The sequence below is a fragment of the Elephas maximus genome, chromosome 11, assembly GCF_024166365.1.
Source record: "Elephas maximus indicus isolate mEleMax1 chromosome 11, mEleMax1 primary haplotype, whole genome shotgun sequence".
Taxonomy (NCBI): domain Eukaryota; kingdom Metazoa; phylum Chordata; class Mammalia; order Proboscidea; family Elephantidae; genus Elephas; species Elephas maximus.
In genome coordinates, this window is record NC_064829.1 from 110,182,708 (window position 1) to 110,207,685 (window position 24,978).

Sequence of the window (24,978 nt, forward strand, 5' to 3'; positions counted from 1 at the left end):
CCAGTGGTGCAGTGGTTAAGTGTTCAATTGCTAACCAAAAGATCAGCAGTTTGAATCTTGGAAACTCTACGGGGCAGTTCTACTCTCTTCTATAGGGTCTCTATGAGTAAGAATTGGGTCAACGGCAACAGATATTCACATATAGAAATCATACAAGCGCACACAGAGAGGCAAGTAAGCATGGAAAAGTGCATACCGGCATAAATACACAAACACAAACAAAGCCAAGTTGACTAGTGGATGCTCACCCAACCCCCTCGAAAACAAACACCTGTACACTTCCCTGTGACCTTGGCAGCTCTGCCACAGAGCTCTTGCCACCTGCTGAAGGGGTGGAGGACGAGGGAGTAAGCAGATTACCAGGCTGCCTGAGCAGTAAGTATGGATTCCCTAGCACCTCTTCTAAGTTCACACTATTGGGCAATGATGTGAGGAGAGGCAGGAATGAAAGGAGTTACATAATTGGGAGTGGGGGGAGGCAGGTTCAGATAAAAGCCCCAGCTTCAGAATTGACTCGATGAGGGGTGGAAGACACTCAGACTAAGGCCATGGAGCTCAGCATTCTCCTCCTCCTGGCTCTCTTCACAGGCCTCTTACTTCTCCTGGCCAGGAGCTATCCAAAGGCAGAGGGCCACCTCCCACCAGGCCCAAGTCCTCTGCCTTTCTTGGGGAACCTTCTGCAGATGGACAGAGGAGGCCTACTCAAATCCTTCCTGAAGGTGAGATCCAGATGGACGGGGTCAGATGTTGGGCTGGTCCCTGCCTCAGTGCTTGGAGATCACTCAAGGATTCCTAAGAAAGAGTGGGGTATCCTTTCAGGTTCAGGGTGGAACACATGAAGATTGGTATGTAAGGTGCTGTAGGGTACATGGAGGTGAAGCATGGAGGATTATGGCCACTTTGTCAGGTCTTCCTGCTCAATTGAAAGTGTGTAGGCATTGTCCGTGGAGTGGGCAAATGGTTATGAAAGTGTCTAGGTGCAAGCCACGGCCATAGTATTTCACTCTTCTCCCCGTCCGTCTGTAGAGTCCCAGGGTGGCTTCCTGACACTTGCAGAGAGAAAAAAAGAGGAAGAGTTGCCAAAGACTGGCTCCTGTCAGTGCTAGGGAAATGGGGAAGAAGGAGGGAGAGCAGAAAGGGAAGGGAAGGACTGCTGGGAGGCTTGGTATGGGGTGATTATCAACAAGGAACATAATTCACTATAACAGTAGCTTGCACTTGTGGAGTATTTATTAGGCTCCCAATCACTGCTTTCTACCCATGATTTCATTTTTAATTATTTTTTTCTATTTATTAATAATGTAATTAACATCCATGGACCCACCACTCCACAGGTTCAACATCTCCTAAAAATTTCACAACTCTTAAGTGCACAGCTCAATGAATAGTCACAAACTGAACACACCCATGTGATCAATGTATATAGCAAGAGAGAACATGTTGGTCCACTCACAACCTTTTCTAGCCACTACCCTGCACGCTATTCCTGACACCATAGATTAATTTTGCCTGTTTCTGAACTTTATATAAATCAAATTAAGAAGTATGGACCCTTCTCTGTCTAGTTGCTTTAATTCAATATTATGCCTATGTGAGTCATCCATGTTGTTGTGTATAGCAGTAGTTTGTTATTTTTCTTTGCTGTATGGTATTGCGAGTACATCACTATTTATCCATTGATTCCATTTCTATACTGATGAGCATTTTAATAGTAAGGCTTCTATGACTGTCCTTGTTGCTTTTTTTGCGACCACACGTACACCTTTCCATTGGGCATGCATCTAGGAGTGAAATTATTGGATTCTTGAGTATGCATATGTCTGCTCAGCCTCAGTAAATGCAGTCAAGCAGTTCCCCAGTCAGTTGTACTGACAGAATTTTTCATATTTCATGATCACCATCAGAGAGCTGTACTCTGCCTTCTTGTCTACAAAGTGGGTTGTTCTCTGCAGGAATTATCAGCAGGCAGATAGCAGGTTGGGTCACAAGAAAGATGGTTTTTTAGTTGTGATGCCACGGAGATATGGTCAGCCTCAAGGATATGGGCAGGGGTGATATTAGAAATACTTAACCATCTGTATTGCTTTGGGCATCAACCGATCACAGCAGACCTTGGCTGCACCAAAAGTTATCCTTTAGTTGCTGGGTCCTGGGGAGGTCTCGTGGGTCCTGAGAAGGGGGAAGAGGAGCCCAGGGAGGAGCTTTGTGGGACAGTGACTCATTACCAACCTATATGTAAGTGCTTTCACGATTTAGGAGTCCCTGGGTGGTGCAAATGGTTCACACTCTTGGCTGCTAACTAACAGGCTGCAGATTCGAGTCCACCCAAAAGTGCCTTGGAAGAAAGTCCCAGTGATCTACTTTTGAAAAATCAGCCATTGAAAACCCTATGGAACACAGTTTTACTCTGACATACATTAGGTCACTGTGAGTTAGAACTTACTGTAAGGGAACTGTTTTTTGTTTGTTTGTTTGCTTGTTTTTATGGCCTTAGAGATGCATACTGACTAATTAGCAACCCCGGGTTTGGGTATGCTTGGCAGCTCCAAGAGAAGTACGGGGATGTGTTCACGGTGTACCTGGGGCCCAGGCCTGTGGTCATGCTGTGTGGAACAGAGGCCATACGGGAGGCCCTAGTGGACCAAGCTGAGGCCTTCTCTGGCCGGGCGGATGTCGCCTATGTTGAACAAGTCTTCCAGGGATATGGTGAGAGCCTCAAACACACTGAGGGGTGGGGTGGAGGATGGGAATCAGGGAGAATGAGGCTGGGAAGGGAAGACAAGGGGTGAAGAGCGGCTCGGCACCTCCTTCCAAACTCCTCTGCAACCCAAGCCTCTTTCATGCCCCCAGGTGTCATCTTTGCCAACGGGGATCGCTGGAAGGCCCTCCGGCGATTCTCCCTGGCCACCATGAGGGACTTCGGGATGGGAAAGCGGAGCGTGGAGGAGCGGATCCAGGAGGAGGCTCAGTGTCTGATGGAGGAGCTGCGGAAATCCAAGGGTGAGCCTTGGAGAGAGAGATGGGTAGGAAAGAAAGATAGTGAAACACAGAGAGAGGTGGGGTACATAGCAATAGAAAGACAGAGATGTATATGTGGGCAGATCAACAGAGGTACCGATAGGGAAGGATGGAGACCGAGAGACTATCAGATAGAGAGACAGAGAGAGAGGGGAATAGAGATGGGTAGGAGAGAAACACAGAACGAGAGAGAGATTTGGGGGTCTATAGGGTGTCAAAGAATAACTCGAAGGCACAGACTATTTACTTGTATTCAAGGGAAACAGTACATGGATTAACACATGTTATTTTCCATAGAGTCAATTTCTACTCATAGCAACCTCACGCGACAGAACAGAACTGCCCCATAAGGTGTTCAGGGCTGTAATCTTTACGGAAGTGGATGGCCAGGTTTTTTTTGCATGGAAATGCTGGGTGGGTCGAACAGCCAACCTTTGGGTTAGCGGTGGCGCAGTGGGGAAGTGCTATTGCTGCTAACCAAAAGGTCGGCAGTTCAAATTCACCAGGCACTCTTGGAAACTCTTTGGGGCAGTTCTACTCCGTCCTATAGGGTCACTATGAGTTGGAATCGACTCTATGGCAACAGGGTTTAATGGTATGGTATGGTGTAGTACAATATAATATTTATATAAAAGAAAACAAAAAGAAAAGGGAAAACTACAGATATATTGGAAATAACCAATCATGTTTTCCTTTCCTTGATTGAACTGCTCATGAGCTAGCAGTGAGCATAGGCCAATTGAAGTATCCTGGCCTTGAGTAGTGGATGGGTCATCAAAGAAACATTCAGTTGTTTCTGGATTCTCCAAAGGAGCTCAGGTATTTAGCTGGAACATATAGGTGATAGTCCTTTGTGTGAAGCCCTGGCGGAGTAATTGTTAAGAGCTTGGCTTCTAACCAAAAGCAGTTCAAATCCACCAGCCACTCCTTGGAAACCTTACAGGGCAGTTCTACTCTGTCCTATAGAGTCACTATGAGTTAAAACTGACTCAATGGCACCTAACAGCAACTAACAGTCCTTTGTGTACACCTCCATCTCATTTATTTCAGGTCTTTGCCATTTTCCTTATTAAAAATCTCTCCAGAGATTGTGAAGCATAAATGTAGAGACCAGACAGGAGGGGCAGAGTCAAAGGGAGCAATCACGAAACAGAAGCAGCGAGATTGAGGTGGAAAGGCAGAGGGATACAGAGTGACAAAGACAGAGAGACTGGGAAGGAGAAAGAGTCAGAGATGGAGGGAGCAAGAAAAAGAGAGATACAAGTAAGGACCAAAACAGATGGTGGAAGAGACTCAGAGGCAGAGAGAATTTGAGACAGAGAAAATTAGAGAGACATGGTAGTTTTATGTTTAAATTTTTGAAGAAGATAATATAACATTAAAAAAAATGTTTTATTCCTGAAGCCAACTCTTCAGACATGGATTGGACTGGACAATGGGTTGGAGAGGGATGCTGGTGAGGAGTGAGCTTCTTGGATCAGGTGGACACTTGAGACTATGTTGGCATCTCCTGCCTGGAGGGGAGATGAGAGGGTGCAGGGGGTTAGAAGCTGGCGAAATGGACACGAAAAGAGAGAGTGGAGGGAGAGAGGGGGCTGTCTCATTAGGGGGAGAGTAATTGGGAGTGTGTAGCAAGGTGTATATGGGTTTTTGTGTGAGAGACTGACTTGATTTGTAAACTTTTACTTAAAGCACAATACAAATTATTTAAAAAAATGGTTTTGAGGAATTTCCAAACTGTTTTCCACAGCAGCTATACAATTTTACAATCCCACCAGCAATGTGTGAGGTCTCCATTTTCTCCACATCCTCACTAACATCTGTTGTTTTCTGTTTTGTTTTGTTTTTAATCGTAGACATCCTAGTGGGCATAAAGTGATAGGACAACTATTGTATGATCCCACTTATATGAAATATCTAGAATAGACAAGAGTATATGAACAAAGTTTATTAGTGGTCACCAGGGGTGGGCAGAGGGAGGGAAAAGGAGAACTCAATGCTTAGAGGACACCGAGGTTCTGTTAAGGGCAGTGGAAATATATGGGAACAGATATGGGTGATGGTCGAACAACATGATGAACGTAAGGTAATGCCACTCAGCTGTACATGTAAACAATGCTGAAATGGCAATTGTTTTGCTACATATAGCAAAATAGACAGACAGACAAGGCTCAGGAAAAGTTCTACAGAAAGAAACTAGGGAAGACAGACAAGGCGAGACCCAGAGAGGGAGAGCCTGCAGCAACTGGATATTCTTGGTCTCCCAACACACCACCACGTCCTTCAAACAGGGACGGGGCAGAACCTGGCCAATCGAGGCATCAACAGGCAAGTGAAGACCAGAGTGCCCTAGAGGTGGGGAGAGGAGTTGAAGGTGGAGCCATAGATAGGGGTAGAGAGATCAGGTCTTTTTAATCTACACAATCAATCAATTGAACATCCTCTGCCCCTGGGACTTCGCTTGTTCACAGAACTGTGTAGAGATACACAGAGCTGAGGTCTCCAAGGAGACGGTGGGTAACAACCAACAGCAAGGATTCTGTCACTAGGTTGCCTAGGTCTGAACGCTGGCACCAGCAATTAGTAGCTGAGCAACCTTAGTCAAATAACTTAACCTCTCAGTCTGCCCATTTATAAAATGGAGAAATTAAAAGAACTGAGTCTGTGTCACAGGGTTGTGGTGAGAATTAAATGATACAATGGGTGAAGTGCTTAGAATGGGTCAGGGTGCATGAGAAGACCTAGTGAGTATTAGATGCTATCATTCCTCAGCAGTGGAGGACAGTTACACAGAGACAGGCAACAGGTAAATGCCCACCCCTCGGCCCTGAATTCCTGTTGCCTGATCTGCCCTCTTCTCCTCCTAGGAGCTCTCCTGGACCCCACCTTCTTCTTCCATGCCATCACCGCCAACATTATCTGTTCCATTGTCTTTGGAGAACGCTTTGCCTACAAAGATCCCCAGTTCCTTCGGTTGCTGGATGCATTCTACCAGACCTTTGCACTTGTCAGCTCCTTCTCCAGCCAGGTCAGGAAGTGAGGGAGGGAGGGTGGGGACAGGGTGAGCATCCAGGGCAGGGAGAGGACTGATCTTCTTTTAGGGCACAGGAATGCAGTGTAGGACTGGGAGATGGGATGAGACAACACAGAGAGAGACATGGGAGCCTAGAGAGAGGGAGAGACTGTGAGGAGGGAATGAGAGACTAAGAGAAAGAAGGGAGAGTGATGGGGGAGGTAGAAGTAGAGAGAGGTAGAGTCAGAGAGAAAAAACCAATTGCCCTGGAGTCAACACTAACTTGTGGTGGCCCATGTGTGCCAGAGTGGAACTGTGCTCCACAGGGTTTTCAGTGTATGACTTTTCAGAAGTGGATCACCAGAACTGTTTTTTGAGGCACCTCTGGGTGGGGACTTCCAACTTTTTGGCTAGCAGCCATACTCATTAACTATTTGCACCACCCAGGGACTCCCCAAACTGTTGCAGTTGAGTCAGTTCCAACTCATGCTGACCCCATGTGTGTCACAGCATAACTGTGCTCCATGGAGTTTTCGGGGACTGATTTGTCAGAAGTAGATCACCAGGATTTTCTTCTGAGGCACCTCTGGGTGAACATGAACTACCATTGTTCCTGTTAGTAGCAGAGCATTCTAAGTATTTGCACCACCAAGGGGTCATCAGAGTCGGAGAGAGAGAGACCAAACAACTAGGAGGTCTTGGAAGGGAGGGAAGAGAATAGGAAATGAGAGAGGACAGAGAGAAAGCAAGACAAAGAAGGGCAAAGATAAAGAGATCCTGAGAGGCAGTGGTGAAAAGAATGAGAGAAAGAATCAGGCTTTCAAAGTCTCTACTCGTCTGATGTGCTCTGACTTTGAATCTTTGCCTTTGGCAAAACCCTTCCTTCACCTGAAGAAATTTAATGATACATGAAAATAAGAAACCCCATTTCTTCCTTTGTTTCCCACTTCTCCTTCTCCCTCTTTCTGTTATTGTTTTTTTAAACTCTCTCCCCACAACCCCCAGATTATAAACTAATATGTTCCTCTTCTAGAACAATATAATGAAACTTCTCTTTATTGACTAACCTGGAAATACATCCATTGCATATTTAAAAAAATTAAATTGTGTTTAGCTAACATTGCATTTAGTTTACAGGGATGTAAAATATGGCAAGTGATATTGGTGATGGTTGCACAATGTGATTAGTGCCATTGGTTTCATTGAGCTGTATAAGTGACAAATGCTGAATTAGCAATGTGTTGTGTTATCTCTATTTTTTACGACACTAAAAAAAAAAATTATACTGCATAGCACACACAGCAGTAGTTCTTAACCAGGGGTGTATATCAGATTGGTGTATGGGATTGTCACAAAATCAGGTTCCCAGGACCTCCTGCCGGGGCCTCTGATCTAGCAAGTCTGGGAAGGGGTCCAGATTGAGTACCTGAGACAAGCACCATAGGTGATTCCAGTGTGCTCCTCCCACTGAGACTATAAAGAGAGAGACAGAGAGGTCTGGAAGGAGACCCACCGAATAGTTAACAATGACTATCTCTGAAAGGAGAGATTAAGGATGAATCTTACATCTTATCCTATACAGTTCTGCATTTCAGGGCAATTGTTAGCTACATTTATCATCAGGTAAAGCAGGAGAAATATGCTCCAAAATAAATAAATGGTTCCAAGTAGTCAGCAGGCTCATCTTGTGCAAGCACCAATTCATCAATGCAGGACCCAGCAAGAGAGACGCAGAGAGGTGGAAATAGGCAGGGAGAAGTCTGAGAAAAGCAGTTAAACAGGCTGAGGTACACAATGAGATGCACGGAGAGCTGGAAACAAGACACTCAGGGAGAAAGAAGGGGGGAAGGAGAGAGTCAGGGAGGTGAGGCAAACAAAAAGAAATGTGGATGAGGTAGGAAGATGCAGAAAGAGACAAATATGAGGAAACTAGCTCAATGGAGACATAGAATCAAAGTGAGGGGCTCAGATCAATGAACCGATAAAATGATCAATAATAGGTTAAAAGATACAGGAGGGCATAAAGAGACAGAGACAGACTACAAATGCAAAGAACTGGAGTCAAAACATAGATATTGGATGACAAAGAGTCAGATCTATCTCTATATCTCTGAATCATCGCTCTTTTAGAGAAAGAGAGAAAGAGATTCCTTGGGGAGGTATTAGGACTCAGGAGGGCTGCCTTCTCCCTGTGACCCCACTAGCTTAGCCCCAGGTGGACCTCACATCACAGCCACTCCTTTCTCTCAGGTGTTTGAGCTCTTCCAGGACTTCCTGAGGCACTTTCCGGGCCCACACCGGCAAGTCTACAAAAACCTGCAGGAAGTCAACGCCTTCATCAGCTGCAGTGTGGCAAAGCACCGGGAAACCCTGGACCCCAGCGCCCCTCGGGACTTCATTGATACTTACCTGCTCCGCATGGACAAAGTGGGGTCGGGGAGAGGGGAGGGAGGGAAGGGAAGGAAGAGAAGGTGTGAGGAGAGAAGGGAAAGGAAAGGAAAAGAGCAGGAGAGTGGGGAGGGGGCATCAAGAACAGAGATTGTGGAGAGGGGAACAGGAAAGGGGAGAAAAGAAGATGAGGAAGGGAAAGAGGATGGAGGTGAATGGAAGAAGGTAAGGAGGAGAAACTGAGATGGAAATGGAGGAGAGAGAGGGAGACAGGTTGGGAGACACAGACCAGCTCGCTAAAAGGCTGGAAAGATAAAAACAGAGCAAGACAGAGAGAAAATAGACTGAGAGAGTCAGGAACAGAGACTGCTGGACACACTGCACAAAGCCAGATAGTGGGAGAGGCCCAGAAACAGGAGAAGGGAGCCAAGAGATGTGCGTGCTGCAAGGCACAAGCCTCCCCTGACCTAAGCCCTGCTTTCCTACCCAGGAGAAGTCCAACCCGGACACCGAGTTCCACCACAGGAACCTCATTCTCACCACACTGTCTCTCTTCTTCGCTGGCACTGAGACCACCAGCACGACTCTCCGCTACGGATTCCTGCTCATGCTCAAATACCCCCACGTCGCAGGTGGGCAGAGTGGGGACAGACAATCCCAGAGGGACCTTCTGACCCCCTTTTGGGCTGCAGAAGTGGAACTAGGGGTCCTGGGTGGATAAGAGAAGTAGTGCTGGCTTCTGACCTCAGGGGCACTGCAGGCTTTAGAATAGTTTCCAGCTGAATTGGCCTTGTTAATGGATGGATAATCCACTGATCTGTCCTCTCAATAGTTTCATCCTTGATCACTTATAGATTGACTCATCCGTCTATGAATTATGTTTTATTCTTTAATCTTTCCATCAATTGTTCTTTAAATTCATCCTCCATCCACCCATTGTTTCATTTATCTACTTAATAAGTCATTTATTTATTTATGCAATCATAGATTTATTAATCATTCAATCCACCCATCCATTTATTTCTTTATATACTCGTTCATTCATTAATTGATCTGTTCATTTATTCCTCTATCAATCAAGCCATTCATCTATTTGTCTGAATTATTCATTCATTGGTTTCATTCGTCTATGGATCATTTCTTAATCCATGATTCATTAATTGATCTATTGACTGACACATGAATACATAATCCATTCATTGATTTGTTCACTCATCAACCTTTCCAGTTGTGAATAAATCCGCCTATTGATTGATTGATTGGTGTATTTATTCACTTATTTATTTAGCTATTCAAGAATTAATCTATTCATCTGTTCCACTGTTATATTCCTAAGGGCCTAGCACAGTACCTCACATATAACACAAACAATAAATATTAGTCTGTTTTCTACTAATCTTAGAGGGAGAAATTCCACAAAAAACTCTTTTAGAGATAACCTGAATCCGCAAGAATATTTACCCACAAGGGAAAGTCAAAAGTGATTTCCCTTTAGATTGAAGACATGTATATGTGTGTGTGTGTGTATACTTGCACATGTGAAAAGGGAATCCATAACGTTTCAAAGGGTATGTATCTTTGTTGCTTCCCTCTCCACCTTCTCTCAACTGGTTGTTCTGAGGGGTGTCCATGGTCTTACCCTTTACTGTAGATTTTCCCTGGCTTATTGACCCATAGAAAGCAGTGTCCCCACTGAATGCCTCTTTGAAATGCCTGCTCCAGTGAAGTAAGGGATTCATCGGTCCCTTCTTCTGTGCAGAAAAAGTCCGAAAGGAGATTGAACAGGTGATTGGCTCACATCGCCCTCCAGCTCTCGATGATCGAGCCAAAATGCCGTACACCGACGCAGTCATTCATGAGATGCAGAGATTTGGGGATCTCCTCCCCATTGGCGTGCCCCACATGGTCACCAAAGACACTTACTTCCGAGGGTACATCATCCCCAAGGTGAGGTCCGCTGAGCTCCTGCATCTCTCCTGTGTGGGCATCCTGGGTTCTCTTAATCCCAATACTTGACCGCTTCTATAACTAGGGTTCCCTTGTTGTTGTTTTTCTTGAGTGGGGGTGGGCAGAGAGATAGTGAAATCTTTTGATTGGTTTCTTCTACCCCTCCCTCAGGGCACTAAAGTATTCCCCATCCTAAGCTCTGCCCTTCATGACCCACGTTACTTTGAAAAACCAGATGAATTCAATCCTGATCACTTTCTGGATGACAAGGGGGCACTGAAGAAGAATGACGCTTTTATGCCCTTCTCTGTAGGTAAGCTGGACCCATTCTCCTTTCCCCAGACACCAGAGTGCAGGTTCCATCCCCTCTTCTAGACAAACAATGATAGGCCGTTTGTTGAACACTTACTAGATGCCAGTTACCTGTGTTATCCCATTCCATTTCACTACAGCCTTAGAGGGGGATGAGACATGAGATTGTGTCCCGAAGACACACCTTGGTAAGCAGGACTCTGGGCAATGATTTTAACCTCTTCCTGGGTGGTGAAAATGGTTAGCAGCCAACGCTGGAGAATCGAGTCCACGCAAAGGCAACTCAGAAGAAAGGCCTGGAGATCTACTTACCAAAAATGCTCCATTGAAAACCCTATGGAGCACAGTTTTGCTCTGACAGACATAAGGTCACCATGAATTAGAATTGATTTGATGGCAACTGTTTTTTTTTCTTTAAACCCTCAATGTATACTTTAAAAAATATCTGTTTGTCACAATTCTGAACCCAATGCTTTATTAAACAAAAATCAAACCCATTGCCATCAAGTTGATTTCAACTCATAGTGATCCTATAGGACAGAGTAGAACCATCCCATAGGGTTTCCAAGGAGTGGCTGGTGGATTTGAAAAGTGACCTTTTGGTTAGCAACCTGAGTTCTTAACCACTGCTCCACCAGGGCACTAATGCTTTATTAAAAAAAAAATGCTTTATTAGGGACTAAATATAACACAAAAGACAAGTCACATAGACAGACACAGTCCTCATCCCAGGAAATTCACAGTCCAGTTGGGGGCTTTGGTAGCATAAAGCAGGAAGTACTGACTAATCTTGGGGGACCATAAGGAAAAGCTTATCTAGGGAATTGGCATCTAAACTAAGACATCATAGGTGAATCTTAGTCAACCACTGAAAGAATGTTCCAGGAAGAGAGAACAGCAAGGACCTGAAGGTGGAGATGGCATGGTATGTTTGAGAAACTATAAGAAATCCAGTGAGCCTAGTATATAGTTTATGGGATGGGATAAGGGTGAAGAGCTCAGCTGGGCATCTTGAAGCCTGGGGGAAGAATAAGGATTTATTCTTCGGGCACTGGGGAGCCTGGGGAGGAGATTGACATGCTCTGACTTGTCTCTGACCCCATCCTCCACTCTTTGCCTCCATCCAGAGAAAATCCCAACACCCAGGGTTCTCATCCTTTGGGAAAATGGAAGAGCCCAGATTCCAGTCTTGAGTTTCATCAGAGACTTCAGTGACCCAGACCCTGGCCCTGCTTAGTGTCAATGGCCTCCCTTCATTTCATCTTTAATGAGAGTCAGGGAACACATGGGGAGGTGGGATAGGGATCAATCTCTGCATCTGAGCGTCCTATCCTGAGTTTAGAGAAAGGCAGTTGTTGTTATTGTTAGGTGCAGTCAAGTTGGTTCCGACTCCTAGAGACCCTTTGTGCAACAGAACAAAACACTGCCCAGTCCTGCGCCATCGTTATGCTCGAGACCATTGTTGCAGTCACTGTCATTGAGGGTCTTTCTCTTTTTGGCTGAGAGGCAGAGATGCAGAGAAATAAAAACAAAGACAGGTTGAGAACAGAGCAATAAGGACAGTGAGGGACAAAGAGAGACACACTGAGAGAGAGACCGACAGAGATAAGGCGAGGGAATGGCAGAAAGATACAGAGACGAAAACATACAAAGAATGAATGTGAGAAAATCGACTTCGAGGGCAATGAATAAGAGAGAGAGAGGGAGGAGGAAGAGGAGAAAAAGATAGAAGAAGAGTAAGAAAAACAGAATAAGAGATACAGAGAAAGAGAATGGCATAGTAGAGACCGAAACAGTGAGAGAACAAAAGACGAGAGACCTTTAGAGGGAGATGAAAAGAGGGAGACAGAATGAATGAGAGAGAAGCAGGGAGCTCAGCAAGATGTGACAAGAAAGCAGAAAGAGAGAAAAGAAAGAGTTAAACAGTTTTTTTTAAAAGTATAGACGGAGAAGAAGACAGACAGTCAGACTGCCACGGGCAGAAAGAAAACAACTGGAGCCACAGGGTGTTAAGATGGAGCCAGTAGGACAGCCCCAGGGATGAGAAGGGCACACTGGGATGGAGGCAGAAGGCATTAATTAGCCTGTCAGCTTGTCCTGGGAAGAGGTGGGTCACAGAACCAGTTACAGGAGAAGAACCAGCCTGAGACTTGCCCTGAGCACGTCTAGGCTCCCACCTCCTCTAAGGATCTGCCAAAAAGATGTGTGGATCCTTCCTTAGATACCAGGCAGGAATAATCTTCCAACAATTTGGAAGGCCTTGGGAATTACTGGAAATCTATTCTTTTTTTATTTTTTATTGTGCTTTAGGTGACAGGTTACAGCTCAAGTTAATTTCTCATTCAAAAATTTACACACGTATTGTTTTGTGACAGTGGTTGCAATGCCCACAATGTGACAGCAGGCTCTCCTTTTCCACCCCGGGTTCCCTATGTCTGTTCATCCAGTTTCTGTCCCTTCTTGCCTTCTCATCCTGCTTTTGGACAGGAGTTGCCCACTTGGTCTCATATATTTGACTGAACTAAGAAGTACGTTTCTCACGTGTGTTATAGGCCTGTCTTATCTTTGTCTGAAATGTAGGCTTTGGGAATGGTTCCAGCTCTGGGTTAGCAGAGTGTCCAGGGGTGGAGACCCATTTTTGATATGACCTTTCAAAGGTGGTCAGTTTGCAAATTAAGAATCCCTGAAGTAAAGGGAGAGAGCTGCTCCGTGTCTCTGCTTCTGTTTTCTGGATCCCTTTGTTCTCATTTCTCTCCGAGCCCATGGCTTATAACCTAATGGAGGTTCCTTATCCCCTTGAGAGTCCAAGGGAAGCCATGAATCTCTTCTTCATGTGCGTCACCCTCATTCACCCTGAAATTTTATATACAATTCAGGATTTTTCAGAATTCTTGAAGTCCAGGAGCTTCAGGCTGAGAAAGACATAGGTATACACAGAATGCCAGAGATACCCACAACACAACATACACTCTGCCCCCGACACCCAGAGGCACACACAAAGCGATAGCTACACTGGATATGGGCCAGATGCTATTCTAAGTCACTTACCAAACATTAATTTCTTCCTTTAACCTCTCAACAGCCCTATGAGGTAGGTAACATTATCCCCATATTAGAAAAGAAAAATATTAAAGATGTTAAGTCGGAAGTATACACACATCTACATATGTGGAGTCACCACACACACAGACACAGACACACACACACACACACACAGAGCCAGAACTGGGTCCTTGCCCTCTCTGGGACCACTGACCTCTTTGGGAATCTAATAGAAGTTACAAATTCTCTCCTGGAAAGATGCACATGTCATACCCACTCAAAGATTTGCCCCCTGTTTCAAAGGGCTCAGGAACTCTCAAAAGTCCACCCTGAACCGCAGATGACAGGCCAACTCCATGCAAATTTCTGGCAATGGATACAGGTGTCTGGGCTTTGGGATGTGACAGGACAAAGGATTCCCCATGGAATGTGCACCTGCCGTATGCCCACGTTGGTAATCTCTCCCTCCTCTGTACCCACAGGGAAGCGCATTTGTCTTGGTGAAGGCATTGCCCGGGCCGAATTGTTCCTCTTCTTCACCACTATCCTCCAGAACTTCTCTGTGGCCAGCCCTGTGGCCCCCAAGGACGTCAGCCTCATGCCGCTGGAGAGTGGTTTTGGCAAAATGCCCCCCGTGTACCAGATCCGCTTCCTGGCCCGCTGAGGGGGCAAGGGCAGAGATCAGAAGATTTCAGGGTCATCCAGTGTCCCCACCTCTAGAGAATGGACCCTGACTTCCTCCAAGTCTTCCTGCCTCTGAGAGACCTGGTACAAGCCAGCACTCTTCCCCTTCCTTGGTGGCCACTTCCATTGGAAAGTTCTTTCTGCAGTCTCACTTCCATCATACTTCAGTCTTTCTAAAGAGTCCTGAAGGTCTTTTCCTTTCCCTAGAAATAGAATTTCAGGGGTTGGAAGCAGCCTCGAAGACAGCCCAACCCCTTCCTTGGTGTGGCTAAGGAGACCAGGGCTCAAGGGGGAAACTTGGCTCAGGATTTCTGTGTAGTTGTGCCTCCCCGGCCACCACTCATGCTGAATGATTTCTCCCTTTGCACAGGACAGTCACAGCCTCCATTTGTTAACTCCTGTACTCCATAAGCTGTGCTAAAAGGCTCTGCATACATGAGCTCACTCCAATTCTCCTCTCATTCGCCCTGTGTGGTGGGTGCAATGAACATGCCCATTTTACAGATGAGTAAACAGAGGCCAGGAGATGGCGTCAGTTGTCCAAGGGCACATCACTAGTGATCAGAGGAGTAAGATTCACAGGCTGCCTGTCTGGCTCTAGAACCCACTCTTCCTTGCAACGTCTTGACCTGGGAATCTTCCTCCCCTACCCTCATTCTTAGCTGTCTACTTCTTCCCTCCATGAAAGGCCCTCCTCAACCCATACCCTCTCCTTTGTGGGATTCGGGTGCCCTGTCCTCTCTGATGCTCTCTTCAAATCCCCTGAGATTCAAATAAACATCCAAAGCCTGACATACCGGAGCCAGGTGGCAATCTGTTCGCATTTTGCATGGGACTCATTTATTGTCAGGTCCACAGGGACCTGAAAAAACCTCTTTCTCACCTCAGTGCTATTGTTTCATTCGTCCCTGTACGCTCAACACGTGGAGCAACGCATGATATAAGACAGGTGTTCAAAATATTTGCTGAGGAATGAATGAATCAATGAACAATTGGCTAAATCAGTCCCCCACAAGGCCAAGGTCCCATTAGACCTTGCCTCCTTCTCCATGTCTCACTCTCTTCGGATGCCCGAAATAAACCCTTGTTTCCCAGTGGGCACAGGATGCCCCCAATTCTGCCTGCCAGTTAGGATCTCATACCACCATGCCACCCTTTGACAAAACTGCCTGAGAGCCAGCCACCTGTACAGGGAAATCACCTTAAGCCCAACCTCCACACATTCCACCAGCTTGCATCCACTCTTTCCTGAGGGAAATGCTTTTCAGTCAATGGCACGGCCCATTGAGATGCCTCTAGCCAGCCAGTGGGAAGCCGGCTTTGGACCCCGACCCGGAGACGCTAAACTTCCTGGTTTCCACAGCTCCTGCCACGTTGGGGATCCTGTAACCTCTGGAGAGTCCCCAGGAGCTCTGCCAAGGTAGACATCTGGCATGGCCTCTCCCCCAAACCACGGGAACAAAACAACAAACTGGGCAGCCTGCCTTTAAGAGGCATGGAAGGCAGGCACGTTGAGGACCATGGTGCTCTCCATTTTCTTGCTCCTCTTAATTCTCACTGGCCTCCTGTTACTCTGGGCCTGGGAACGCCCCACCTCCAGGAGCCACCTCCCACCTGGACCCCCGCCACTGCCTTTCCTGGGGAACATTTTACTAGTAGGCCACAAAGTCCTTCTCAAGTCCTTCCAGAAGGTGAGATGGGGGAAGGACGGAATGGAAAGGCAGGAGGTGGGTGGGTGGGAAACAGGGAGCAAGGCAGTTGGGAGTCTAATTTTGGGTGGGACTTCTTCCAGCCACAACCTGGTCCAGTGTGCTCACTAGTGAAGCTTCTGGAATTTTTATGAGGCAAGGTAGGTTGCAGAAGGAAATTCTGGTAGACCCTAGGCTTCGAGTTGGAGTGGTGAGTTGGGGAAGAAATAGCTGGAGATCAGGTGTGGAACTCTCTGTAATTCTTAAAATTCAAAACTAGGTGGGTTCTTGGGAGTGCTGAGAGATGAGAATACTTGGGGCAAGACTGTGAGTGGGAGGCTTGATTGAGGCCAGCAAGTGGAAGCCCTTATTCTTCCCTGATGGAGCTGAACATGAAGGTGTGGCCCAGATGTGAGAAGTGGAAGATCAGCCCTTCTCTTGAGTTAGAGACAGATCTACATCCTGTCCCCACAGCTGCGGGAGAAATATGGGGGTGTGTTCACCCTCTACTTGTGGCCTCGGCCAGCTGTCACCCTGTTCTGGTTTGAGGCAATTTGGGAGGCCCTGGTGGACGAGGCCGAGGCTTTCTTAGGCTGAGGGCATATCTCCATCCTTGAACCCATCTTCCAGGAAACAGGTGAGTAGCGGCAGGGGCGGATGCTGGAGAGAGGGCAAGGGAGTATGCAATCTGCCCTCCCAACCTTCCCTCCACAAACCCCCTCCCACCAAACCAAGGATGGCCTTCGCCAATGGAAAGCCTTGGAAAGTCCTTCAACTATTCTCTGTGGCTACCATGAAGGACTTTGGGATGGGGATACAGAGCATTGAGAAGCAGATCAGGGAGGAGGCAAAGTGTCTGGTAGAGGAGCTGCAGAAGACCCAGGGTGAGCCCCAGAATGTGGGGCTGGGGCAGAGTGCTGGAGGGGCAAATGGGGGGTCTGCAAGGTGGGGACAGAGAGAGGGAGAAAGAAAACACGACTGACAGAGAGACACAGGGACAGAGACAGATGAGGAGATGGGTTCAGGGAAAGAGAGGAAAGTGAGGCAGAGACTGAAAAAGAGAATGGAGAAACAAACAAAGACTAGGAGGGAGGGGGGTAAGGAAGGCAGGTGTGGAAGGAACTGAAAGAACACAAAGAATGACCTAGAAACAGAAATTTGAAGGAGAAGATTGAGAAATAAAATGGTAAAGATAGAACAGAGTCATGGGGAGACACAAAATGTCAAAGAGGCAGAGGAGAAAAAAACCCTTTACCGTTGAGTCGATTCCGACTCATAGCAACTCTATAGGACAGAGTAGAACTGCCCCATAGAATTTCCAAGGAGCGCCTGGTGGGTTCGAACTGCCGACCTTTTTGTTAGCAGCTGTAGCACTTAACCACTGTGCCATCAGGGTTTCCGAAGTAGAGGAAACAGGGACCGAAAGAAAGAGGGGGCATAAAGAGACAAAGAAGAATTGAAAAGAAGGGACCGAGTCTCAAAGAAAGAGAGACAAGGCCAGAGAAAGTCAGACACACACAAAATCGCACCAAGACAAAGACTGAGTAATTGACAAGAGACACAGGGAAGGAGGTGCCCAGAGAGAAAAGCTCAGATACAGGGAAACCAATAAAATAAAATAAGATGGTACCAGTCAGATCAGAGTTACCAGCAAGTCCAGTGCAGGGGGCATTGAGCCCCCTATAACAGACCTCTCATCCCCAGGGGCCTATCTGGACCCACTGTCCTCTTTCACTCCATCACAGCCAACATCATCTGTTCCATCATCTTTGGTGAGCGCTTTCATTACCAGGACCCCAAGTTCTTACGACTGCTACATTTATTGAGCAATGCCTTTGCCCTCCTCAGCTCTTTCTACAGCCAGGTGAGTCTGGAATCAGATGGGCGGGCCCTGGTAAGGAGCCAGGTTCTGCCTGTCCTGAGCATGGAATGAAGAGAGCACAAAGAATTCATTTTTTCTGAAAGGGAAGGAGCTTATTTTAGTGTCTTCCCTGCATCAGAGGAACAATAACACCCAAAAGATTGCTGCTAGCTTATGTAGTGCCTTTGTGGAAATTAGAAAATTGTGCCCCTACTTCAAGGAAAAACCGTGTTTAAGTTAGTTTATTATTACGCAACCCCAATAGCTCTGCCAGGGGAGCTTTCCAAGTCCCAGTTACATGCACACATGTGTTCATGTTTTTACACACACACACACACACACACACACACTCCCCTAGCCTCATCTCCCCTACCTCCCTCCTTCATGAGAAGGCCTTTACAGTTTGATATTTCCCCTTCATACCAACATATTTTGCCACTTGTTTTTATTACTGTGTGAATGGGGAGGGGCTTTCCTTTTTTTATTTAACAGTATGTTGTGGACATATCTTCAGGTTAATGCCTATGTTCTAATTCATTTTTTCATAGTTGTACACACACTCATGTCCCCAGACTCCAGAGCGCACTTCACTCCCTACACCTTTCTAGATGAGTCAGGTTGGGGATAAGAATTGGGCTTCTGAAAAGGGTGGAAGGGTAAGAGAAGAAAATTCAGTGGATTTAAGAGGGTGATTGGAAAGTGTACCATTGGGTGTGTTTGTGCACATGTGCATACGTGCGTGCACGCTCAGCTGGGAGGCACATTCCCCAAGCCTACAGAGTGAATGGTGCCCCTTGGATGTTGCTCCCTTGTGCAGGGCACAACCTCATAGTGGAAGCCCTGGACTCGCAGTCTAGAGAGGGTAGAACAGACTCTGAAGCCTTGCTTACTCCTCTAGGTGTTTGAGCTCTTCTCTGCCATTTTGAAACACTTTCCTGGCACCCACAAACTTTTGTACAGCATCATTGAAGAACTGAATGATTTTATCACAGAGAACATCAAGAAGAACCAGAAATCCCTGGGCCTCAGTGCCCCCCCATGACTTCATTGATTCCTTCTTGCTCTGCATGGACAAGGCAAGGGCCAAGCTGGATTGGGGGTAGGTGGGAAAGAGAGTGATGGACACAGCACTGATATTGAGTTAGTATGTTTGGGTATGATGTATGTATTGTTATACCTCCATTGATGTATTGAAATACCTCTTTAGGGATTGATAAACAGCCACTGGCCCAAGATTTCCATCTACCCCTTCCTTCCTCAGACAAACCAGGCCCCACCCAATGCCAGCTAAGAGGCAGCAACTAAAGAATTAACATCTGACCCAGCAAGGGGCCTCTGAGACCCTGATTTCCTCTCTTCTTCTTCCCATTCTGGCTGGTTGGAGGCCCGTGCCTATTCTGATTGGTTGGAGGCCCATGTCTTTTTTAACTGGTTTGGGAAGTGCCATGTTGTTGTTGCTAGCTGCCATGGAGTCTGCTAACTCATGGCGATCCTATGTGTAACTAAACAAAAGCTGCGTGGTTCTGTGCTATCCCCATGATTGGTTGCAGATAGGACCTTTGTGATCCATATGGTTTTCATTGGTTGATTTTCAGAAGTAGATCCCCAGGCCTTTCTTTCTAGTCTTAGTCTGAAGCTCTACTGATATCTGTTCAGCATCACGGCAACACACAAGCCTCTACCGACATACGGGTGGTGGCTGCGCGTGAGGTGCATTGGCTGGGAATCAATCCTGGGTCTCCCGTATGAAAGGCGAGAATTCTACCACTAAAACACCACTGCCTCTGGGAAGTGCCACACTAATTAAATACTTTTAATATCACTCCCGGATAGTTGCTGCAAGGGCCAATCAGGAGGGCAAAAACACCCAAGGACAGAGAGGGATAACAACAATTATAAAATAAAGATATTAATCGCTGATGTTTATTGAGCACTTATATACATTTTATTAAAACTACTCCAGATGAGGAAACTAAAGCACAGAGGGGTTAAGTTTTTTGCCCAAAGACACACAGCTAAGAAACTGTAGGGCCTGGGTTTGAACCCAAGCAGTTTGGCTCCACAGCTCACGCATTTGGCCACTCTATTGGCCTTGAATAGAGAAAAAGAAAAAGAAAACTGGCACAGAGAAACATGGGGGTAGGTTGAAAAGAAGACACATCACCCCCAGGAATGCTCCATTCTTAAGAGTGAGTTCCACCATAAGAATCTCGTCCACACCGTCCTCTCACTCTTCTTAGCTGGCACTGAGACCTGCAGCACCACCCTGTGCCATGGGCTTCTACTCCTTGTCAAGAACCCTGACGTCTTAGGTGAGCTGGGCTTCTGGTGGGTTGGCCAGGGGAGGAGGGAGGGTCTCTGTGGCTATGGTGGAAGGTGGTAGGTAGATTGATGGGTGAGACAGAAAACTCCGTCTTGGCGTGTCTGAAAAATAAAAACCCTGCAGAGATTTGTAATTTATAATAAACCTGTGCCACTGACACAGCCCTTTGAAGCTGATAAGACACTTCACAGTTTACAAAATAATTTTCATTCAAGGAAGCACCCTTCATTTTAGAAGGGGCTTTTGTGTGCTTGAAGTATTTTATCATTTGCGGAGGACTTGGCAACTGCAAAGTGCCTTACAGTTTACAAACCATCACTATTCAAAAAGCATTTTGTAGTCTACAAAAGCACATGGCTCTTGACCATGCACTTTGAAATGGACAAAGAACTTGACTATTTTGAGTATATTGCTGGTTTACAACAAATTTAGAAACCCCTCCGTTGGTTCTCATGCTGGTGGTATGCAGACCAGATTTTTGAGAAACTCTCATCTATTTTACAGGTAAGAAATTGAAGGCCCGGAGTGGGGAAGTGACTTATCCAAGATCACAGAGCCAGTTAGTGAACAGGATCTGACACCAATCCCAGCCATGACTCAGTCTTAGTGTAAAAAGGGAGGGAGGGAGAGAGAAAGGGATGAAGGGAAGAGGGGGAAAGAGGGAGGAAGGGAAACAAAGGAAAAAGGGAGGGAGGGAGGGAGGGAGGAAAGAAGGAAAGGAGGTAGGGAGAAAGAGAATGAAAGAGGAAAAGTTGACCTTAAGTGTTGAATAAACTTCCCCCCATTCGTCAAGTGCAGTCAACACCCATCTGTCAGTGGAGGCTTCCGTGCTGCTATGTTGCTGAACAGGTTTCAGTGGAGCTTCCAGACTAAGACAGACTAGGAGGAAAGGCCTGGTGACCTACTTCCAAAAAATCAGCCAGTGAAAACCCAGTGAACCACAACAGTTTGATCTCATTGTGCAACACCTCTACCCCAAGTGTACCTCCCTGAAGTGGAGACATCATGCGAGACTTCCCCATAAAGAAAGCATTGGCTTTACTTCCCTCTCTCTTCACTGAGAAGGAGCAACAACCCAAGCTTTTATTAGAGTTCATAAAACCCTCCCCACTCCCTCTTGCAGGTCCTTTCATGGGTCCCTTGATTGAGTCTAGTGTTATAGGCATTCACTGATGAAACCCTGCCCTTACCCCCCAGAGAAGGTCCACGCAGAGATCGACAGGGTGCTTGGCCCACACTGCCTCCCAGCCCTTGAAGACAGGGACAAAATTTCTTACACAAATGCCGTCATCCATGAGATTCACAGATACAGTGACCTCACCCCCACTGGCATCTACCACTGTGTCCTCAGGGACACCCATTTCCCTAAGGTGAGACCTGCAGGGAAACAGAATCTTGGACAGAGGTTCTGGCCGCCTGTAGTCTTAGGGTTCATGTCTCTGGTCCTTGGACTACAATCAGAATTTTTACATTCAGATTTCTGTGGAGGGTGGAAGATTTTGGAAATACAGAAAAGCCCTCTCCGATCTATTCTATCTTATTTATTTATTTATTTTACCTCTATTGTTGTTGTTGTTAGGTGCCGTCAACTTGGTTCCAGCTCATAGCGACACTATGCACAACAGAATGAAACACTGCCCAGTGCTGCACCATCCTCACAGTCATTGCTATGTTTGACCCATCTTGTTGAGGGTCTTCCTCTTTTTCGCTGACCCTCTACTTTACCAAACATGATGTCCTCCTCCAGGGACTGATTCCTCCTGATAACATGTCCAAAGTACATAAGGTGAAGTCGTTCCATCCTTGCTTCTAAGGAGCATTCTAGCTGTACTTCCAAGACAGATTTGTTCATTCTTCTGGCAGTCTATGGTACGTTCAATGTCCTTTGCCAACACCACAATTCATAGGCATATTAGATTTTTCTTTTACTTAAAAAGTACTGCGTATTTATTGAAACTTGTTATGCAATAAATCTGTTGCCATTGAGTCGATTCTGACTGATAATGACCCTATAGGACAGAGTAGAACGGTCCCATAGGGTTTCTGAGGAGTGGCTGGTGGGCTCATCTGCTGACCTTTTGGTTAGCAGCCAAATGCTTAACCAGTGAGCCACCAGGGCCCCATGCTATACAATAAGCTTTTTTTTTTTTTTAAAAAAATCTGTTTAATCATCTCCCCTACCTCCCTCCTTCATGAGAAGGTGTTCACAGTCTCATGTTTCTCCTTTCACACTTTAATTTCATATTAACATGTAAAGCATATGTCTACATATATCCAAGAAATAGTTCACACGATTTCTATCACTTTGCAACTTGCGCTTACAGTGTGGCATGTCTCCTTCCCCAACTGTCTATATGTTCATACCAACACACTTTGCCACTTGTTTTTTATTGCTCTGTGTGTGTGTCTCTGTATATGTTGGGGGGCTTTCCTTTTTTAATGTAACAGTACCTCATAGGCGTATCTTTAACTCATTTTTTCATAGTTGCATAGTATTCCTGAATATGGATGTACCTAGGGGTGATAGTCACAGTATCTAATCACCCCATGGGCACCAACCCATCAGGTTAAATTTCAGCCCTAGTGCTGGACTTGGGTTCTTGGAGGCCTCTGCTGATCCAGATATGAACCTTACAGTTGAGAAATAGTGGACAAGTCCAGAGGGCCTTGGGGAAGAAAGATCATGGCGGATGGTTGGAGGTATCTAGAAGGTTTGGGACACAACTATTAACCCAGTGAGAAGAATTATTTCAATATTTTGTCTACCAACTGTAGAGCTACAGAGTGGGTGCTGTGATTGTCAGTTGTGGACGCACCATAATTGATTCAGCCACTCCATATTGATGGCCACTTGAGTTCCCTCAACTTTGATGTCCTTGTAGGGCACTACCACGTACGCTATCATGAGTTCCGTCCTCCCTGACCAAAGGCACTTTGAGAAACCAGACGCCTTCCACCCTGGCCACTTCCTGGATGGGGACAGCAACTTCAGGAAGCAGGAATCCTTCATCCCATTCTCTGTGGGTAAGCTCTGTCCTTCCCCACAAGGAACAAGTGCTCATCCCCTCTTCTGCCTGTGATATTCTCCTTTTGTGCACCTCAAATGCAGGGTGAACATTTTTTTTTAAAAAACACCAAGGATTCTGAAGGAAACAGTAAGCAAGACATCTACATAGACAAAGATAGTCTGAAAGGGAAGGAAAGAGGGGAGAAAGATAGAAACTAAGTTGATGATAGATGAAGTGAAAAACAGACACACACACATACACAGAGCACAGATAAATGATCCATTACTGAGCATCTGTTATATACAAACAAATGAGAAAGGCAGCCCCTTCTTTTTTCCTTTCAAAATGAAAATAACTTTGTTGGTTTTTTTTTTTTTTTTTTTTTTACCTCTCCCTGCTAACTTTTATACTTGAAATAAAGTTGGAAGTGAGATTCACCACACAGAAACAGACCTGTTAATATTTTGGAGTGCATCCTTCCAAAATTTTTATTAATATGTGCACACACACAGAGGTAGTTGATAGGTGAGTCGGCAGATGATAGGTAGGAAACTAGATGAAAGAAAGGTAGGAAGGAGAAAAGAAAAGGAAGGGACGGGAACACAAGAAAATTTAATTTGCTTACTTTTTTTCTGCTAGCCAGTTGTTTAAATCCAAGGATGAGGCAAAGGAGCACAAAAATTTGAGGAGTATTCACTCACAGAATAGTGAAGATGCCCTGTTTAAATCATGTATCAAACAATTCATCTTTTCCCCACTGATTTGAGATTTATGATATACTAAATTCTTAAATCTCCTGGGGTCTATTTCTGGTTTATCCATGGATCTGTTGGTCTCTTCTGGCTATACCATAATGCTTTGGCATTATTATACCTGTATAATATGTTTTAATATTTTACAGGGGCTAGTTTTTAAATTTTTTAGTTTTAGTCTTCCTCTGGAGCCCTAGTGGTGTAGTGGTTAAGAGTTCGGCTGCTAACCAAAAGATCAGCTGTTCAAACTCACCAGCTGCTCCTTGGAAACCCTATGGGGCAGTTCTACTCTGTCCTATAGGGTCATTATGAGTCAGAATCAACTGGATGGCAACAGGTTTTAGTCTTCCTCTGGAGCCCTGGTGGCGCAGTTCGAATCCATCAGCTGCTCCTTGAAAACCTTATGGGGCAGTTTTATTGTGTCCTCTAGGGTCGCTATGGGTAGGAATTGACTCAATGGCTAGGGTTTTTTGTTGTTGTTGTTAGTCTCCTTCTGTTGCTCTTCTTTATCCGATATCTTCATGGCTCATCTAACATCGTCTGAGGCATTTTTTCTCCAAATGTACTTTAGAATCATTTTTTCAAGGTCTCGAAGGCCCACTGGGATTTTATTAGGATTAATTTAAATTTGTAGATTAATTTGGATCGCCTTGACAACTTTACAATTTGAGGTATCCCAGACAAAAAATAGTGTGTTTCTCCATTGAGTTGACTCATATTGTTTGAGGGTGTATTTGCTTCCATTTTTCTACTAGGTTTTACATTTTTCTTGCTAAATTTGTTCCTAAGATACATGGGAAGGGGTTGTTGCTATTGTTTACAGAACCTCTTGTAACATATTTTTAATTGTTTCAATTAGTTTATTAGAAAACCATTGATTTTTGTGTATTTATTTCATTTATTTATTTTTGAACATTTTAATTGTGTTTTAGGTGAACGTTT

The 24,978-nt window shown here is 45.6% G+C and overlaps 2 protein-coding genes across 2 annotated transcripts in view; both read left to right on the forward strand.

Annotated features, from left to right (window-relative positions):
- Positions 1-548: 548 nt before the first annotated feature.
- Positions 549-14,384, forward strand: LOC126085274 (cytochrome P450 2B11-like). Its single transcript, XM_049900476.1, has 9 exons — positions 549-719; positions 2,544-2,706; positions 2,851-3,000; positions 5,886-6,046; positions 8,282-8,458; positions 8,910-9,051; positions 10,179-10,366; positions 10,538-10,679; positions 14,203-14,384. Exons 1-9 carry the CDS (start codon positions 549-551, stop codon positions 14,382-14,384), a joined length of 1,476 nt encoding a protein of 491 aa, XP_049756433.1.
- A 1,540-nt stretch (positions 14,385-15,924) lies between these two features.
- LOC126086298 (cytochrome P450 2B11-like) overlaps positions 15,925-24,978 on the forward strand; it is a 29,023-nt gene continuing 19,969 nt past the window's right edge. Inside the window, 9 exon segments of the mRNA XM_049902450.1 lie at positions 15,925-16,095; positions 16,567-16,733; positions 16,828-16,980; positions 17,797-17,956; positions 18,852-18,983; positions 18,985-19,029; positions 20,124-20,265; positions 21,474-21,646; positions 23,159-23,300. Coding sequence (XP_049758407.1) covers positions 15,925-16,095; positions 16,567-16,733; positions 16,828-16,980; positions 17,797-17,956; positions 18,852-18,983; positions 18,985-19,029; positions 20,124-20,265; positions 21,474-21,646; positions 23,159-23,300 — 1,285 coding nt within the window.

Excerpts from the sequence above, each read along its gene's own strand:
- LOC126085274 (XM_049900476.1), top strand. The coding sequence starts at position 549 with ATGGAGCTCAGCATTCTCCTCCTCCTGGCTCTCTTCACAGGCCTCTTA. Across the intron at positions 6,047-8,281 it reads TCAGCTCCTTCTCCAGCCAG|GTGTTTGAGCTCTTCCAGGA; the intron begins GTCAGGAAGTGA and ends CCTTTCTCTCAG. Across the intron at positions 9,052-10,178 it reads CAAATACCCCCACGTCGCAG|AAAAAGTCCGAAAGGAGATT; the intron begins GTGGGCAGAGTG and ends TCTTCTGTGCAG.